Genomic DNA, 17,514 nt, shown 5'->3' on the forward strand with positions numbered 1-17,514 from the left:
ATGCAAATTCCACTGCATTGTCGATTACACTGTACACCATCATGAGGCTGATGTTACAGGTGATTACTTTAAACCTTTGAATGTGCTCCTCTGCTTCTCCGCATCAAACACGTCACACAGCTCCTTCCATGCTCGTACGATACAGACAAGCACCTCGGAACTGATACCTATTCGTCAATTCTGAGCGGCTCTTAGTAAGACCTAAAAGTATTAGGGACGTTCAAAGTTGCTGGAGCTCTGGAGCTCTGGAGGCTGGAGGCTGGAGCTCGCCCTCGGGGGATGCCGTCAGCCGCGCGACCGGTGTGGTCTCGCCGGAAATTCCAGCCACAGTGTGCTTATGTCATGTCACAGTGTGTGGCGCGAATACTACGAGGCCTATTGGACATTTAGGCTGGGTATTCAGGCTTGGATTCTTCGCAGTAGTCTTGAATGGAGGTGTTTTCACGGTCTGGCACTTTCACCTTTCTGCCGCCACTGCACGACACTCTGAGCATGTCGGTTTAGGGATTCGACGATGCACTTGCCCAATTAGGCAGTACAGCTCGTCCAACACCGACTACACCAGCCTACACCAGCGGGGATCGGAGCATCACTCGCCCACAGCATACAATCTGATCATTACAGCAATATTAAAACTACAGTACGTGGCTGTAATTTAGGAAACACAGAGACTCGTTCGCGCTGTTCGGATGTAACGGGCGCGCCACATGCTTATGTCAGCACGTAGATATATCGTGCCAGCCTGTACCGTAGTTTCTCGCCTTTCCAACACTAGTATTTGGGTTGGTACTGTGACCGTTCTCGCTCATTCCGCCGTCCCGTGCGATCGTAGCCACTACGACCGCCCGAGCCGACCTTGCCCATTACATCGGACTAACTTGTGGGTGGCTGACAGCTTAGTCAGCATACTGCGGCCACCTAATTCTCGTGTCGCACAGTGGTGCACCTATTTTATCTACGACAGCCCAAAAGAGCTCACGAGCTGCCTCAGTGTTTCTGAAGAGACTAGATGCAAGGCGTGGTGAGCATCGAGCGTGTATGGTACTTATACTGCATTAGGGAAGTCACACATGCTACCGGCGTGTGACAGTGACCAGCGCGCACGCCTCGGAAAAGCCTAGCGGCAAACCCCGAGAACCGCCGCCTCCAAGCTCCAAGCTCCAGCGTCCTCCAGCTGGAGCTCCAGAGCTCCAGCAACTTTGAACGTCCCTATTGCTACGTTCCGGGCCCCCGTAACGTGCTCAGACCGTGACAGAGAGCGTCAGCGTCTTCTACATTCCTCACCTTTGGACACAAACTTCCAAAGTAGTTGGTCAGGTTTCTCCAGGTCCAGGGCTCCAGTCTCAGTTCAGTCGCTAGGAGAGGAAGCCCACAAGAATATCAAGGCCCGTATGGGACAAAAATCCCAGTATGAGGGGCATCAGTGGCATATCGTGTGTGATCGTCTCGGAACACGGCAGATCTTACCAGATAATACCAGATCTCTCGAGCCCGCTCCGGACACCAGACGGTCGCTCCGGAAATGGCGCAAAATGATAAGATAAGGTAGGAATTGGCAGGAACTTGCCTGATCTGGTACAATCCCATCGGAACCCTTCGAATCCTGTACTGTCCGGTACGTTCCCGACCTGGCATGTCCTGTCCTGTACTGTCCTCTCACGTCACCTCATGGTCATTCCCATCCTGTCTGTTCATTTATGGAAAGATCACGAATGTGAGTAGTGGACAAAAATGGTTTGACGTTACACAGGCACGGACCAGATCTTACAGGATTTTGAAGGATATCCCCGGCTCCTATGCTTTCCGGTGCATCCTGTCCGGTCCTGTACCATCCGATCCTGTCTCGTATTGTTCCGTCCTGACCTGTCCCATCCCGTCCTGTACGCCCGTCCTGTACTGTCCTGTACCGTCCTGTACCATCATGTTCGATAGAACACATGATTGCGGCCTTCGGAACATGTCCGAGAGTGAGGCGACTCGGAGTGCAGCTCGATCGCTGTCCAACTCTTGACTGAGAACACGCAGTCAGCTCCTGTCATGGCTGATATTCTCAATGACATTCGCACCAGATTTCACTCGCTCAGCGTAGCCATCCGCACCGCCGTCGAGACACCTGACACCGATGTCAATGTACTCACTCAGCGGCGACAAGAAGTCGTTGATTTTGAAATGCATGCGGACCAGGTACGTCTGCGCGTTATCCTGTTGTTCATCCACTGATTTGTTTGCGATATGCTGCTGGTAGGAACACGAGTCACTTCCTGAAGACGAACTTCTGGCGCTCCAACGCAGTATTATGATCATGCTGCGCGCCCTCGACGATGCGGTCGTCCAGTATCTCAATACAACACATATTGGCAACCGTCTGCATGGAATACGGTATCGCTATCATGCTCTGTGTGAGCACACTATATGGATGCTTTCTGCCAGCATGGCAGATTACTCCGAGATGCTGCCCGACCTACGCGAGGCTGCTCTCCGGTTATATGTGGATGCTGAAGCGGTATGGATACTCACGTTCTGTGTTTTATGCTCGGCTAACATTTCACTGTTTTTCGGCATGTAGAACCACACCATTATACCCTCAGACGAGCTGTCGAGCCTTCGCTCATCCATTACAAGTCTTGTTGAGAGCATCGACCGCACCGCTGAAGAATCCGCTCGTACAACCTCTCTTGTCCACAACATTCGATCCGCGTACTACGTACTCTGCGACCGGGTTACAAGCGCTGTGAACACACAACTAGGTGATGCCGGGAGGCTAGGGCAGCAGAGGGAAGAGGTGTTGCGCTTGATGGCGGAGGCAGAGCCGGTGCGTTCGAGCCTATTGACGTCTGATGCATCTTTATGATACTATACTATCCAGCACGTTGCACTCTTTTCCCCAGCCGAATTCGCACAGTTGCGATCAGGAGTCTCCAACATGGTCGAGGCCCTTGACGAGGCGATTCACCGTTCATCAGATCCTCCCAGTGGGCCACCTCTCGTAGTCGCACAGCGTGTTCGAACTGGGCGTCGGGGTCGCCCCCGCGTCGAGATTGATCCCATGTTCCTCGAGACTGGTCTGCAGATGCGAGGCCCAGTCGGCTTAGCACCAATCTTCAGTTGCTCCAGTCGCACTGTTCGCCGGCGCGCCCTCGAGCACAATCTTGTTGCCCCTGGGGAACCTGTTATGCAGGAGGTAACCGATGCTGCAGGCAATGTCACGCACACGCACACTTCGACAACTCCTCCGGTATCCGCACTCACCGATGATGAGCTTGACATTGTTGTTGGCTCCATTCTTGCTGTCTTCCCCAACTTTGGCCGGCGGATGCTTGCAGGATGTCTACGGTCCCAAGGCCATCGCGTCCCACGTGCTCGTCTGGCTGCCTCATATGTCCGTGTACATGGCGTCACAAGCAATGTCTTCTCAGACCGACGCATCCACCGTCGTGTATACAAGGTGGCAGGTCCGAACGCGTTGTGGCATCATGACGGCCAGCATGGTACGTTCAAAAGTTTTGATTGCTCGCCCTCGAGTTGATCAGTACTGATCTCAACAATGACGGCTTAGGTCTCATTCGCTGGAAGCTAGTGACCCACTGCTTCATTGACGGCTGGTCTCGGTACATTGTGGCCATTGCTGTCCATAACAACAACCGTGCGGACACTGTGTTACTGCTGTTCCACCGAGGGCGGGAAACCTGCGGAGATCCTAGCCGAGTACGCGGAGATCATGGTGGAGAGAACATCCAGGTCGCTCGATGGCAGGACGAGCATCGGGGAGTCAGCCGTGGCTCATACATTTGGGGAAGGTGAGAGGGCCTACGTTGCAAGTGCTCATGCTACTCCACACTCATATTTGCTCAGGAGCGTTCACAACACACGCGTGGAACGGCTTTGGTACGACTTCACTCGTGGTGTTGGGCAGAAGTGGAAGAACTTCTTCCTGGAGCTCGAGCACAGTGCGGGTCTTCAGCCATCTCGATCCGCGCACATATGGTTGCTTCACCATATCTTTCTCCTTCAGATCAATCTTGACGTTCAGGACTGGGCCGCTTCTTGGAACAGCCATCCACTCCATGAGCGCCATGTTTCCGACCGTGCTCGCAGCCCTCGTGATCGATTCATCTTTGGGATGGTTGAGAATGGGGCACGAGGCATCGGGACGGCCTCTGGGGATGTTCACATTCAGCGTATGCCGGCCGAGGATGCAGCGATCAACTCGGATGATCTTCAGTCCTATGGAGTTGATTGGGAAGCTCTCGAAGATCCGATGCTCATGGCGCACCACTTGGACAACAACCCTGACGAGTGGGAGTCGAGCAATCCATTCTCTGCAGGTTCCCATCGCCCTAGTGAGTTGTCGGTTGTGGATTGTGATGCACCGAACTGCCCCTTCTCTGAAGTCGAGATAGCCTCCTTGGACGCTGAACTGGCGCTACGTGTCGATAGCACGTCCCGCGAGATGAGTGTACGCCGTTTGCTCTGGGTGGAAGCGCTTAGGATATGCCAACGATTGTATGCCGATAATCCTACATGACTTCATGACAATGGTACTATGTCTTGTGGATAGTCTGGAGGATTGTCATATACATTTTTTTGTACCTCGAGGTGAACTCGACAGGACACGAACAGTGGTTGTAGGTGCTTAACTGTAAGATGATATTCATGCTGAGCCTGGACAAAACACATGTTCAAAACACAGTTTCTTTGCCTGGGCCTTCAGTATACAGTGTTCTAAACACATCTGCACCATTTTCAGGTCTTATTCGCTTGAGCTGAACCCGCGGCTGCGTTTAGAGACGGGCGCTTAATACGCTCACAGCGCAGTCGTGCGCCTCTTAATTCTGCTCATTGCGACTCCTACTGTCATCGCCTTCTTCGCCTCACAACATAATACTCTCTCTCTCCACTCCATCTGTGCTCACTCACCTATCTCACTTGCTATCCAACAATGAGTGATAGTGGTAATGATGGTGGTGCGTCCATTTCTTGTGTTATGCAGCGCCGCAGCGGTGCATATTGTATTGCCTACAGCCATAAAGTGAGACAAGACACTCAACACACTTATATTCCTATAGATCAGGACGATGAATATCATGCGGCCTCTGTACATGCAACATTGGAACGGCTCATGGCGCTCTCTGGGCGTCGTTTTGAACCGCCAGAAGATTACATCGAGATCAGTAACTTGAATGTGAACGATCCATCCTGTACGTACATGTTCTGAATTGCTGCTGAATGAAAATGGCATCTGATCCAGTAAACACTACCTAGCTGAAGGACAGGGCAGTGCTCCCGGGCCAGCTCTCGGGCATGCCAGTGCAAGGCTTGATTCCGAGATCATTAACACTCCGAGTCCAAATCCCGCACCATTTCCTCACGCACACTCCGACAACCACCAAGACCTGGCCATAGCGCATCCCGCTGATTCCGCTGATCCCATGGATCCTGCAGCTGTTGTCTCTATGGGTAGACTCTCACCAAGCCAGCAGCAGCAAGACAATGACACTCGCGCTCAAATTGTCGTCTTCACCGGTTTCCATGAAACCTGTGTCAGTATCGCCACCAGCATGCTCGAAATGCCGCACATGGAACCCCCATTCACACTTGCACGCCTCCTCACCACCATCATTCGTTCCGGTTTGCGCACCGGGCGCCTCCTAGAACAATTTGTGGCTGAGGCACAGGAAACCACGTTCATTGGCACGTCACGTCACCCTCTTGATGTGCGTGAGCACACCCCAGAGGAGTACTTCAGTTATCAACGAGGTTTCATTGAGCACGGCACGCTCGCCTCCATCCTTGACTCCTCCCGTGGCCAAACCTTAATTGACAGCTGTGGGTCCGGTGTAGGATTCCCAAGTAGCCAGGGTATCATTGAGTGCGCCTGCACCATGAGCTCCAGCCTCGAGAGACAGGAGACCATCCATGTATTTGCTATATATGTGTACGGAGATTTGGTGAGTCATCTGTCTTACCTCGGAGGAACGCAACACAAATTCAAACTCTGAACTAGCTCACTGGTCTACCTCTGATCGCTCCCGTTGCCACTCCACCTGTCCTGCACGTCACCGCGCCCGTCATGCCCACTATGCCAGTCTTGACAGGGCTGTCTCCTCCCAGTGTGCCAACCCGGAGTGACCCGCAGCTCCTCCGCGAGTACATCGAGCAACACTTCCCATCTGCAGCACAAATTATTGCCGCGATACAGAGCCGCCAGGAGCAGCTCCAGGGTGATGGAGGCAGGGCCCACGGTGTCCGGAATCGTCGGTTGCCACTGAATCTGTGGTTGTTCCGATTCCGAACTCTCAAGTCTATCCTGACACATTTCGGCATCCTACTGAACAGTCCACAGGGCACGCTCGAGACTCGTGATCCACACGCACCACCACACATCATACAATCAAGAGTGCATGGCAGAACGACTCGTGTCACCTACAAGGATATCTTTGATTGGGCTGGTGTCGAGTGGAACACTGCGGTGAATATCCGCCCGATTTACATTCACTTGGAAGCTGCGTATCGAGCGAACAACCCCTCTACTCATCCGGACACGTTCTCAGCCCTCCCTGATGCTCAGAAGCGTAGCATTAGACAAGCGGGGGCTATCATCGATGGCGACTTCTTCAGCGGATTGGACGAGGACGACCTCGATGTCGATGCCCAGCTTCCTTGGCTGAAGATGACACAGATTGCTTGTACTGAGGGCTTGCGATTCTTCCACAAGGATACCGGACGTGAGTGACAGTGTAGCGTGACATGAGTACCATATCTTGACTGACACATCACTTAGAATATGTTGCGCCAGTGGCGACCTAGCGCGGTGTAAAGCAGAAGGCGGAGGGTGCAGACAGTCGAACACAAGGCTGGTCATGTATCAGCATGAGGGGCAATGGCCCATGGGAGATAGATATACAACAACATTAGATTGGGAGCATACAGAGTATTATCGGAGTACATGATTCGCCGAAACTGGCACTCGCAACGCAACCACTGGCACTGTGAGAACTTGTTGAGACGAAGAGAAGACAGTATCCCAAGAACATACCGTGCCATCTCCTGCTCCATGGCACACCCATGCCAGACTCGCCCATGTTGAGGACATTACGCCGACGATGTCGCTCTTCTCAAGGCCCTCGTACGCCTCGAGGAGCGAGTCGAGCCCGCGCATGTCGTAGAAGCACTTCACCACTGCTTTTCTCCGAAGATACCCAGTGACCCAGCATCCGCCGGACCATACGTCTCCGCGAAGGATTGTGTCGCTGTCTTCGATAAGTCCTATTCCAAGGTATGTGGTGCGAACTCCCCGTGTGCACGCATGGTACGGCGGTCTGGACATCGACTTGCGGTCCTCTGCGCCAGCGTCGTCTCCGGCCGTGTCCCTACCGACAGTGACGAAGTCATCTGTCTCTACCGAGTCTTCATCTGTTGCCGTGAACGAGAGCTCGGCGAAACTGTTCAAGGCGACGTTCGATCAGGTGAAGACGGAGCTCGCGGCTTCCTCTCGCTGGTCCGCCGAGAACGCAAATGACAAGTGCAAGTCGATCGGACGTGCGCGCACGCTCAGCCTCGAGTTATCCACACCACGATCTTCCCCTATCCCACTGGGCTCAGGCTCACGCTGTGCAAACTCTCACTCTGGCGGACACTCTCACCAGATGTCTTGTTCGGACGTCATCCGAAGAAAGCTGCACGACCTCGAGCGGCGGATCTTGACCGCGCAGACACAGCTCGAGACAGAGATGTGGCTCGTGCGTAACGTGGTGTTGCTGACACCATTTCAGCGCGCGACGAGGGAACCCGTGCAGGTCGCGGTGCCAGGCGTGGCGAAGCGGGTCAGGCAGGCACGGCTCGAGATCAAGAAGCTCGTGTGCTACCGTGACGTGCTCGCTGTCAACCTGCATCCGGGCGAGCGCGACTGGGAGCGTGCGAAGCGCATCACGATGCGCGCAGTGACGGAAGGAGGTAGACAGACAGCAGCGGCCGCGGACGATGGTGTCTGCGCCGGTCTGCCCGGGTCCGTCGGCCGCGACCACACCTCTCAGTGTTCCCCACTCTGCGAGCGCGTCTGCAATTTCACAGGGGAGGGACGAGTCTATCGGAGGTGAGTCGTTCCACTCTGCGCAGTCGAGCGTTGAGTGGCAAGACATGAGCCCGGGGTGCGCTGCATTCCTGGACGCGAGAGGGGTGCACGAGGCGCACTCGTTCGACTCGCCGACGACGTCTCCGCTGGGCACGTCAAACTCGATGCGCAGGGAAGTCCCGTTCCCTGAGGTGCATGAGCAGCCGCAGGCTGAGCCTCTGTCCACTGTGACGCTAGTTGGCTGTCGGTGATCATCTGCACACGATGGAGAACGTCATGATATTCGCTGTCCTCGGTCGTCCTTCTTCTTCTCCTCGACCTCGTTCCACTTGAAGGAGGCGTACAGGAGGCCGAGGCCCTCGTCTTCCTCCGCTGCGGGCGGCTGCCAGCGGCCCTTCTTGAGAGTCGAGACTTGCTCGTCGACTTCCTCCTCGTCGAGGTAGGTCGCGATGCGGTCCATGGCTACACCAGCTTGAAGAATCTGAACTATCCACGCCGGGATGACGTTCAGCGGAACGCTGGAACTGCGAGGGTCAGCTGTACAGAGCTAAAGCGAAACACATAACTCTTACCGAACCATGTTGAAGAGTGCAATAGCCTAGCATCCCGTCAGCTCCCCGAGATCCCGCACTGAGACGGAGCGCTCACCGTGAACGCAGTGTCGACAGTCAACTCGTGCCCCTGCACGACATAGACCAAGAAGGGTGTGACCCACACCAAGATTGGCGCACATATCCATATAAGCGAGAACATGACCGAGTTGAGGCGCGCCTTGACCATCTACTTCATTTCGACCTCGCGGGCATCCATTGTGTGCTTGATGCACAGCTCCTCCCCCGCGAAGAATTTGGTGAACTTCATCGCGCCGATGAGCTCGTTGAGCACGCCCACGCGCTTGTCGCGCGCGCTCGACGCGCCCTTGGGGATGCGCACCGCGCGCTTGCTCACGAGGCTGTTCAGTGGCCAGCCGACAATGAGCACGACGGAGGCCGTGAACACGGACAGGCCGAGGAGCTGGTACAGGAACGTCGCTGCGGTGACGATCTCGAACGGCGCTCCGCAGATGAAGTACGAGCCCGACACGACCTGCTACATCCGGTCATCTGGCTTGCTGGACTGGAAGGCGGTAGTAGTAGAGGCGCGTGCGCGGTTGGCGAGGAGGTATGAGCAAGTTGGAGAGGTCAAGAATTGCGACATAGAGCGTTCGGTCCCCTCTGGATGCGACCACCCGGCCCGAGGCCAACGCGAACATCGACAGAGAGGACCTACTTCTCCTATCCCTGTACTACTCTGCTGGGGATGAAGCCGATAGTGGGGACATCGAGTGCTGATGGGAAATGAGCAGACGAGAACTCGGCGACCTGCATAGCCAGTTAGCCTGGAGCCAATTTGTGTCCACAAAGGACCTAGTTCTCCGGTCTCGGCACTACTCTGCAGCGAGCCCGGCTCAGCGGGCCCATAAGGTTGGCTATGCCCATTCACTAGCGGGTGTCAGCATCGTGCAACGCTGCAAAACATCCGGCACTCACATATATGCAGCTCTATGCCCCTCCTCGATCCTCAATCCTTGCACTTGAAGCTCTCATGGGCCCTGCCGAGGCGGAACCGCACTGCGTGGAAGTGGAAGCCCGACTTGGCGACCTACTCGCGTGGCAGAGGCTCGTGGGCTAGTCAGAGAGTACGTGCGGTGGGAACGCGCCACTGCTCTCGAGGGTTGCGAGGAAGAGGCTGCAGCGACGTGCAGGGGCTTCGGTCCTGCGGGACGTTCGGCACCTGGACAATCAGCGGTACCCCGACATCGATGAGCCGCTGCAGCTCGGGGCCCTCAATCCATGCGGGTGCCTGTGTCGGTTCCCGCCAAGAAGTGAGAGGTCGCAGTCAGAGAAAGAGAAGTCGCCGGGATCTGCTAGTAGTTATAACTTATCGGCGAGATCATAGAAGGTTCCACCGCACCTGGTTGTCCCAAGGTGTGGAGGGGAAGTGATTGGGGAATGATGTTCAAGCCGGATGGGTTCGGAGAGCTGCGGGGCACGAATAACGAGTGTTGTGGGAGGAGCCGCGCAGAGGCTCAGGCTGGGTAGACGGTTCGTGGCAGAGTGTCCGTTGACCCCCTGTGAATGCGGTCACCTGGCCATAGGCCAAGGCATGCATTACTGCAGGAAGTCGCTAGACTGCCAGGGTTCGTAGCATGTTGTGGGGTAGTAATAGGAGGAAGAGGACGGCGCGCGGTCGCCTGCCACTGGCATGATGAACCCAAGAATAGGGTTACCGCCGACCTTGGACCTGCGCCAAAAATCCAACGCTGGCACTCCATGGCCTTACACACAGCAGATTGACTCAAAGACGTACGCCAGGGTGGGTACGAGCCAATCCCTACTCCTGGTATATACATTGTCAAAATGAACTTCCAGTTCGCATTTCTGGTCACCATCCAACCAGCTCCTAGCCGCGCCCCGCACTCCTGATCATGTTGAAGGTGGATAGTACTAGTGGCCGCGAGGTAAGAGATGTCGACAAAACATAGGCTGTGTGAGGGATATCTCGTCCATTAGGGTTACTCTAGCTACTGGTAGGTACTGATACCGAACTGTGGCAGCGACGTTTTCGCTTGTGTATCCCTATCGCTGCGTCGTTCGGATGCTCTGACATGTTAAGCTCAACCCCCCGCGTGCGACGAGCCCTCGGCAACTCTTGGACCACGTTCTGGTTGGCCACCACCTCGTGATCTGCGCGGACTCGACGCTTGCGAGTGTCGGGCGGTGGTGTAGCAGGCGTCGTGTGCTTACTTGCAGTTGGATTGGCTTCTTCTACATCAGAGGCAACACCACTGTCTTCTAAAATGGGCGCGAGCATTCATTGATTCAAATTCAGTAAGATGCTCGTAGAAATTGATTGATGCATGCTCCACAGACCTTTCTGTAAATCGTGGTCTCCGCCGCGGCCCACAATATGTGATTGCGAGTCGAAGATGTTCCTTTGGGCCGCCCTAGCATTGCGTTGCTGCGTAGTCAGAGGGGCGTTACCCGACAGCATCTTCATGGCATTGCTCTTGCGCTTTTTCTTGGCCAATGCCTTCTTTGCGGCCGCTCGAGCCGCCTCGTTGCGTTTCTCCCTGGCTTCCAGCGTGAGGCTCTTCTTGTGATCGAAGCTCGCAAGGTGGCGGCGCCCGATCGAGAGGGGCACATTGCTTGGAATCGCGCCAAGTGAAGGGAGGACACTGCGCAGGTTATAGTAGAAAGAGGAGGCCATGACGGAATATACACTCACTAGAAGCGCGACCCAAATTTGCGAGCCCGTCCCTTCAATGACTTGCGGACAACTTGCGCATTGGCGCAGTACTCCAGTGGCCCAACCCCGACTTGGGCGGTGTTTGTTACGATGTAGCGCAAGGTCTTGGTGGCCTTCTCGTCCTCCTTCAACTGGAATTGCCTACTCATTTGGGTGGTCAATAGGCATACGAGAGACTGAGCGAAATGGCGTACACTTCATCCGGTGCTGGGACAATAGACCACACAGCCTTACCCGTCACCGAGTAGTAGTGTGTGGGTGCACGGCGACGTGATAAGTCATTGGTAGGTAAGAATAATGGACTTGTGTTGGCTATATGGATGCGCGTATCATGACAATCGAGTAGCTCTGCAAAAACATACCCATGAGAGAACACCGCAATCCAAAAGCATGGTCGCGTACTCTTCTTAGTGACGTACTCCGTCAAGGGGTCCGGTTTCGTTGATGGACTTCTGAGATCATCAGGGGCGATCTCACCCCAAGTCTCTCCAAAGACTACCCGCCCAAGATGAGGGGAACGCTCGAGCGCCACTCGGATCAGCGTGGGTTCAAATGGATCGTCAGAACATGATATGGAACCCTGCGGCATGCAAGGGCTCAGGCATCTGCTAACCATCGTGAGGAGAGGAAAGAGAAGCTCACCTCGTAGTTATAGTTCTGAATTCGGTCCAAAAGGCGCTGTGAGACGCCCACTGTGTCCTTGGCCCAGATGTACATACTCCGGCCCATCTGCAGTCGTTCTTCAGTAGTTGGCGCCACGATATTGTTGCGCACGCAAGGTTTGACCCGATTTGGCCTGACATGAGATTGTGGATCATGATGAGACTGAGTAAAATATGGGTGGAATTACTCGCCATGTCTTGTGTACAGCCTTATGCACAAAGGCATGATAAGCGAGTGCGACCCGCGCGAGGCGGGACGGGTTGCCAAAGACTTCTTGCTCTCGAAGGAATGGGGGTATACCTGGAATGGAGTTCACTTCAGACTGTTAAGCACATAAGTGTGGATGACCACTCACCAGCAACGAAGAGGATCTCGCATGCAGTATAGACTCCTATGCCAAACCACACGTCTGGCGTAAAGCGTAACACGTCCCTCGCAAGCCGCTTGCCCTTTCTCTTGCCTTCGTAATAACGCTTGGACCATGTTGCTATGCCTGCCAGAACAGCGTCCCACTCGTCAAGGACTTGTAGATCGTGGTGCGCGAGACTGGCCTCCATTAATGCCCAGGTCACCTGGGGGTCAACCGCATCAGTTGGGCTTGAGGTTAATGTATTCCCGGGCATTACTCACCTGAAAGACTTGGTCATGCGACACAAATGCTATGACAAAAGTGTCGAACTCAAGAGCGAGCCCGATGCGAAAGGACCGCATCTGTGTTTACGAGGCGTCAGAAGGTGAAGAGGTGTGAGATTAGGCAGTGAGACGTACCTTCAATGTTCCCTTCCCGATGTACGATGTCTCCTTGAGCACGGCCCACTGCTCACGGTCGTACATTTGGATGGAGGTATGCGTCAAATATTGGAGCTGTGCAAGGCAAGTCAATGACACAGAACGTCGTGAGATCAGACGCTTACCTGAAACCAACAACGACCGAGGTTGAGGACTACACTCCTGCTAGTATATTTTACTGCAGTGAGCACAAGGTCCTGTAGGCAGAAGCCTGCAGAAGGTGTGCCCGCAGCGAGGAAGGGCGGCCACAAGGGCGTTTGATGACTGGTGTTGCCCCGCACATCACACGAGCTGGGCGTGAGCTGAAACACCAGTCCAGCTTCTTGTCGCGAGCCCTGTGGCTTTTCATCGTGTACGGTCGCGTCGCAGTGGAGGGCCTGCAGGCGCCATCTGCACTCGGAGTGCTTTGCGAAGAGTGTTTGCAATTGGAGCCCGCTGCAATAACACTCTTGAATCTCGGGCATGATGGACGCGGCGAAGATAGATGAGTCGGAGTGTTCGTATGACAGACAGACAGACAGACAGACAGAGACACACGAGAGTGGAAAGCCAACACGACTAAAGCGCGACACGCCAGATGAACCCGACGCGACGCGACGCGTCGGTCCAACAAGCGCCGGAGAGCGCTCGCTACAGAGGGTTCGGGAGCAAATCCTCGCAGTGTCAATGATTCAAAACGCAGTTTCTTCTTTGGTTATCCATGGAATAGAGGCAAAGAACATATTTCTGCCTGTCCGAGCCTTTATTCGGATGAGCTGAAGTCGTGGTCGAGTTAACGGACGCGCGCTTATCCAGCCAGTCCGTGCGCCGAACATCTCGGTCTCATATAATTTGCACCTGTCTGTCCATTCCGAAGACGATACATCTCATCTACTTAATCGGGTTTCATGAGCCTGCCCACCGTCGCGGACCATTGTGAGCATGCATGTGCGAGGGCGGGCCTTCGTCCGTGGGGTGCGGTGCTGCGAGAGACGAGGGAGGACACGAAATACAAGGGAGGACACCTAGCAGGCAGGGCCGGCGAGAAGAATGATTGGCCCCTGAGCGCACTCGGGCTGTATCTCGGGGCGGTCGCCGTGGGACGGGGCAGGGCGAGCGGACAAACACGAGTCGGTGAGAGGTTCAGCTCAGATCGGGGCTCTTTGCGGGTGCCATCAAATGGATTGGCGGAGGAGCCTCGTATGGCCGCTCGTGCCCGGCGCGGTAGGCGGCCTGTTCTTTGACGAGCTCAGGAAGTAGCAGGGGTCATTCTTCACCAGCTGCTGAACATGCACTTCTTGGACTGCGCACCCTCGCGGGACAAGTGGACTCACCGAACAGACCAGCAACATCAGGGTGTAAGCCTGAGTCCACAAGCCCCAATCGACTTCAGCGATTCGGCCGGGCAAGCAGCCACGTGCTCACTGTCCTGCTGTCCGCGACTGAACACAGGACCCAGTGGCGCCAACGGGCTGTCATGGACGTCGCGTGTGCGCCTCTGTCCTCGACGCACGACGCGCCAGCCTTAACCTAAGATAGCAACGGGTGAAGGAGGTATGAAGAGTTGGGCGGTGCGGGCGGGCATGCGCGTAGACCGTCGCGATAGGAGGGAGGTGCAGCTGTCCTGCGTGATGGCCGCCGGAGCGGGAGCGTAAGTCAATGGATAATAATCGCGCGCTCCTGGTAGGGCAGCAGAGAACATTGTGCAGCTTGACTCCCATGGGCGCGGCACTGATCATGGGAGATGCGCAGATCAGCCTCCTCCACCGGCTGCGTCATCCGCCTCTGCGCGTCGGGGGCGGGTGAGTCAATCAAGCCAGAGTCGTCCAGGGCGGAAGGTTGTGAGTCGTGTCCGTGTCCGTACGCGAGCCGATTGCGAAGCTCAGCCCGAATCATGGGTGCTCTTCGAGCTACAGCGAGGATCGTAGCATCATCGTGGCGGACCAAGTGTGGGAGACAGGATACGCCTCGTAGAAGCATGCCCCTTGCAGCCTGCCAGCGGTATTCAGGATTAAAAGTGGTTGCTCGCAGTCGCTTCGTGCAGCATGTCGTAATACCCACAAGGGTGCAGGCAGTCCTGGAAGATGAGCCGCCTGAGCGGCGTGTACCAATGGTTCCATGCGAGGTTGAGCCTGAGCTCGAGCGAGATCGCGTGCCGCCTACGATGGATACGACGCGGGCCAGAGAAGGAGGGCGTACACTGCGACTCCCACACGACTCCGAGGAATAGCTGGAACCTCTTTTGTGCTTGGAGAGGCGGAAGCTCGTGCTGCTCTCGAGGCTCGCGAGGAGGTAGACCGCCTCCACAATGTACAGGGGCCTAGACCCCGACATCCATGAGGCGCAGCACGTCGGGTGAGAGATGGTGAACAGGTATCGGTGCGGCTGCGAAGTATGTGTACTGCCGTGACCGCCAATGGGTCGCACCGGTAAGTCGTCCCGCCGAGAGACCGTTCTTGTTGAAGCTGGGGGCCGAACGCGATTCGCAGCTGCCACATCCTCACATGGCCGCCGGCGTCCGGGCACCGCCTCGACGCCTCTTCGATATGTCCACCACCTAGCTTGCTGGACTGGAAGAGAGTACCAGTAGAGGCGCGTGTGCGGTTGGCGAAGACGGATGAGCGAGACGGAGTGTTCGGTCCCCTCTGGATGCGACCACCCGGCCCGAAGCCAACGCGAACATCGTCAGAGAGGACCTAGTTCTCCAGTCTCGGCACTACTCTGCAGGAGATCGAGGGCGTCGTAAGAACGAAGGAAGGGCTGCACGCCCCGAGCGGTGCGCAATCGAACAGTGGCTGTCTGAGAGCAAGGTCAGTGAATATACAGTCAAGTAGATTCCGCTCAGTGGGACTTAGCGAGTGACAGTATGCATACGCTAACACGACCATGGCTACCACGATCATGGCCCACAGCAGCCTCGTTTGCCGCGGTCCCACGCACCGGAGCATCTCCTCCCTCCGCGCTGAGAAGCCTGCGAGTCGGGTTGTAGAACGAGGACGAGGTGGACGCATCAAGCGCATCGCCGAATGGCATGCGCCGTAGAAGCAGGAGACTGCAGATCGCCATTGTAGTCCATGTCGCGCAGGATTGTGCGAGCAAGAGACGAGGAAGAGTGTCGTACAAATGGTCTGATTGAGAGGATTCAGTGGGCAACAGTCGACCCGTTGATCGCCCAAGCGCCGGACGTGTGGCTGATGTGGCGCGCTCACTGCAGTCAGTTCGGAAGCAAACCTTTGCTGCATGGACGGTTCAAAACGCACTTTTTCATCTGAGTCTCTGCGTATTGAGTATACTGAACAGATCTATCCAGGTCCGATGTCTTATTCGGACGAGCTGAAATCGTGGCTCTCTTTACGCACGGGCGCCTACACACGGAATTGCTGGTCCGCGACACTCAGTAGAAAATGTGGCATGTATTGCCTGAGTCACTCGTTTGCTCTCTCAGATAATGTATGACTCTCAAGTGTTAGCCTGATATATATAGATATATATCTATCGTACACTGTACGCAGTACGCCTGACTTAAGCCTGACTCAAGCACACCCCGTCGTCTTCGCACTTGTCCAACACCGCTCCTGGCCCTGGGTGCTAGTAGTCGGCGTGTGTGTTGCGCCCACTGTCATTGCCGTCTCGCGTCCTGATCCTGATCCTGAACTCGCCGTTTGTCGGCTGTGCCCGACAGCCCACCCGCTGCTCGTCCGCTTGCCAGCCCATTAGACCGCTCGCTTGGTCAGCTGTTCGGCCGGCCTGCTCACCCGCTCGCCCTTCCGCCTGCTTTCGCGTTCGTCCGCCCGTACACCACCCCAGCCCGTTCGCTCGCCCGCATCTCTCCCGTCCCTGCACCTGCAGCTCGTTCGTCGGCTGCGTGACGGCGTCTGCACGTAAGGCCATCCAGCCACCGCCGCCTTTGCTCCTCCCAGCGGACGGCCCGTTCTTCAGCCATATCAGCGCGCTGGGCGCTCCAGCTTGCTGTGCGTGTCGTCGCCGTTTGCGCACCCACTCTCCCGCTCGTGTGTCCGCTTTCCTGCCCACCCATCCGCGAGCTCATCCGTCTCCCTGCTTTCCCGTCCGCCTGTCCACTGACTCCTCGTCTTGCCCATCCACTCGTGCGACCGCCCGTCTACCCGTCGGCCTTCCCGCGAGCTTGGGCGGGCGTTCGTCGGCATTGTGTGCGTGCTGGGCAATCACCCAGCGCGCTGACAGTCTATCGTGCTGGACCACGACGAACCACCCGCATGCTTGAGCTTGCGGTCGAGCGAGAAGGCGGCCCGGCGGGCCAGACATGGAGGGCGTACACTGCGAGGATGGGGCGTGAGTTGAGGGTAGTCCCACTGATGCTGACGAGAAAGGAGAGGAGGAGGATGGAGGATCCTGAGGAGGGGAGGGTGAGCAGCAGGATGTCGCTGTCAGCGACGCGCAGCGCAGCTGATCGTACACGATGACACCCAGAGTCAGATTCCATTCCCCTGCGAGCCCTCGCGAAACCTACTCACTTCTGATCCCAGTGACGGCGCCATGCTAACGGAAAGACACATCCGGCCCGACGAGGTGTTCGACGCGGCCATGCTCCCACCCGGCTGCGTGGAATGGCTGGAGCTTTGGGGCGTGCGGCCGCGACCTCGCGCGCGCTCACAAAGAACCGGAGCCGCGGGATGTAGGGCGTACGGCGTGCCCTGCGTGGCGAACTAGGGCGCGGGCGGCGGGAATATGCGCGAAGCGGAGGT

General features: G+C 56.2%; 6 protein-coding genes across 6 annotated transcripts; 3 read left to right on the plus strand and 3 right to left on the minus strand.

Moving 5' to 3' along the window:
* Positions 1–3,485: 3,485 nt before the first annotated feature.
* Positions 3,486–4,525, plus strand: B0H18DRAFT_1082878 (uncharacterized protein; the record flags this gene model as incomplete). Its single annotated transcript, XM_048031599.1, has 3 exons — positions 3,486–3,488; positions 3,754–3,797; positions 3,853–4,525. 3 exons carry the CDS (start codon positions 3,486–3,488, stop codon positions 4,523–4,525), a joined length of 720 nt encoding a protein of 239 aa, XP_047898438.1.
* A 322-nt stretch (positions 4,526–4,847) lies between these two features.
* Positions 4,848–6,851, plus strand: B0H18DRAFT_981462 (uncharacterized protein). The gene is made up of 5 exons (XM_048044477.1): positions 4,848–4,964; positions 5,067–5,198; positions 5,263–5,948; positions 6,005–6,725; positions 6,782–6,851. Exons 1-5 carry the CDS (start codon positions 4,940–4,942, stop codon positions 6,805–6,807), a joined length of 1,590 nt encoding a protein of 529 aa, XP_047898439.1. The 5' UTR covers positions 4,848–4,939; the 3' UTR covers positions 6,808–6,851.
* A 549-nt stretch (positions 6,852–7,400) lies between these two features.
* On the plus strand, positions 7,401–8,111 carry B0H18DRAFT_981465 (uncharacterized protein). Its single transcript, XM_048044478.1, has one exon. The coding sequence runs from the start codon at positions 7,647–7,649 to the stop codon at positions 8,094–8,096; it is 450 nt and encodes a 149-aa protein (XP_047898440.1). The 5' UTR covers positions 7,401–7,646; the 3' UTR covers positions 8,097–8,111.
* Positions 8,112–8,345: 234 nt separating this feature from the next.
* On the minus strand, positions 8,346–8,824 carry B0H18DRAFT_1115081 (uncharacterized protein; the record flags this gene model as incomplete). Its single annotated transcript, XM_048033213.1, has 3 exons — positions 8,346–8,589; positions 8,644–8,669; positions 8,720–8,824. The coding sequence occupies 3 exons, from the start codon at positions 8,822–8,824 to the stop codon at positions 8,346–8,348; spliced, it is 375 nt and encodes a 124-aa protein (XP_047898441.1).
* Positions 8,825–10,379: 1,555 nt separating this feature from the next.
* On the minus strand, positions 10,380–13,349 carry B0H18DRAFT_557401 (uncharacterized protein). The gene is made up of 11 exons (XM_048038589.1): positions 12,937–13,349; positions 12,791–12,886; positions 12,653–12,733; positions 12,378–12,594; positions 12,214–12,322; positions 12,002–12,155; positions 11,762–11,939; positions 11,554–11,707; positions 11,339–11,500; positions 10,984–11,288; positions 10,380–10,905 (listed from the first exon to the last, which is right to left on the minus strand). Exons 1-11 carry the CDS (start codon positions 13,273–13,275, stop codon positions 10,631–10,633), a joined length of 2,070 nt encoding a protein of 689 aa, XP_047898442.1. The 5' UTR covers positions 13,276–13,349; the 3' UTR covers positions 10,380–10,630.
* Positions 13,350–14,801: 1,452 nt separating this feature from the next.
* B0H18DRAFT_1115083 (uncharacterized protein) lies at positions 14,802–15,856 on the minus strand (the record flags this gene model as incomplete). Its single annotated transcript, XM_048033214.1, has 3 exons — positions 14,802–15,110; positions 15,193–15,486; positions 15,731–15,856. 3 exons carry the CDS (start codon positions 15,854–15,856, stop codon positions 14,802–14,804), a joined length of 729 nt encoding a protein of 242 aa, XP_047898443.1.
* Positions 15,857–17,514: the final 1,658 nt, after the last annotated feature.

This window comes from Fomitopsis serialis, assembly GCF_022376445.1.
Source record: "Fomitopsis serialis strain Sig1Antser10 chromosome Unknown B0H18scaffold_6, whole genome shotgun sequence".
NCBI classification, from domain to species: Eukaryota; Fungi; Basidiomycota; class Agaricomycetes; order Polyporales; family Fomitopsidaceae; genus Fomitopsis; species Fomitopsis serialis.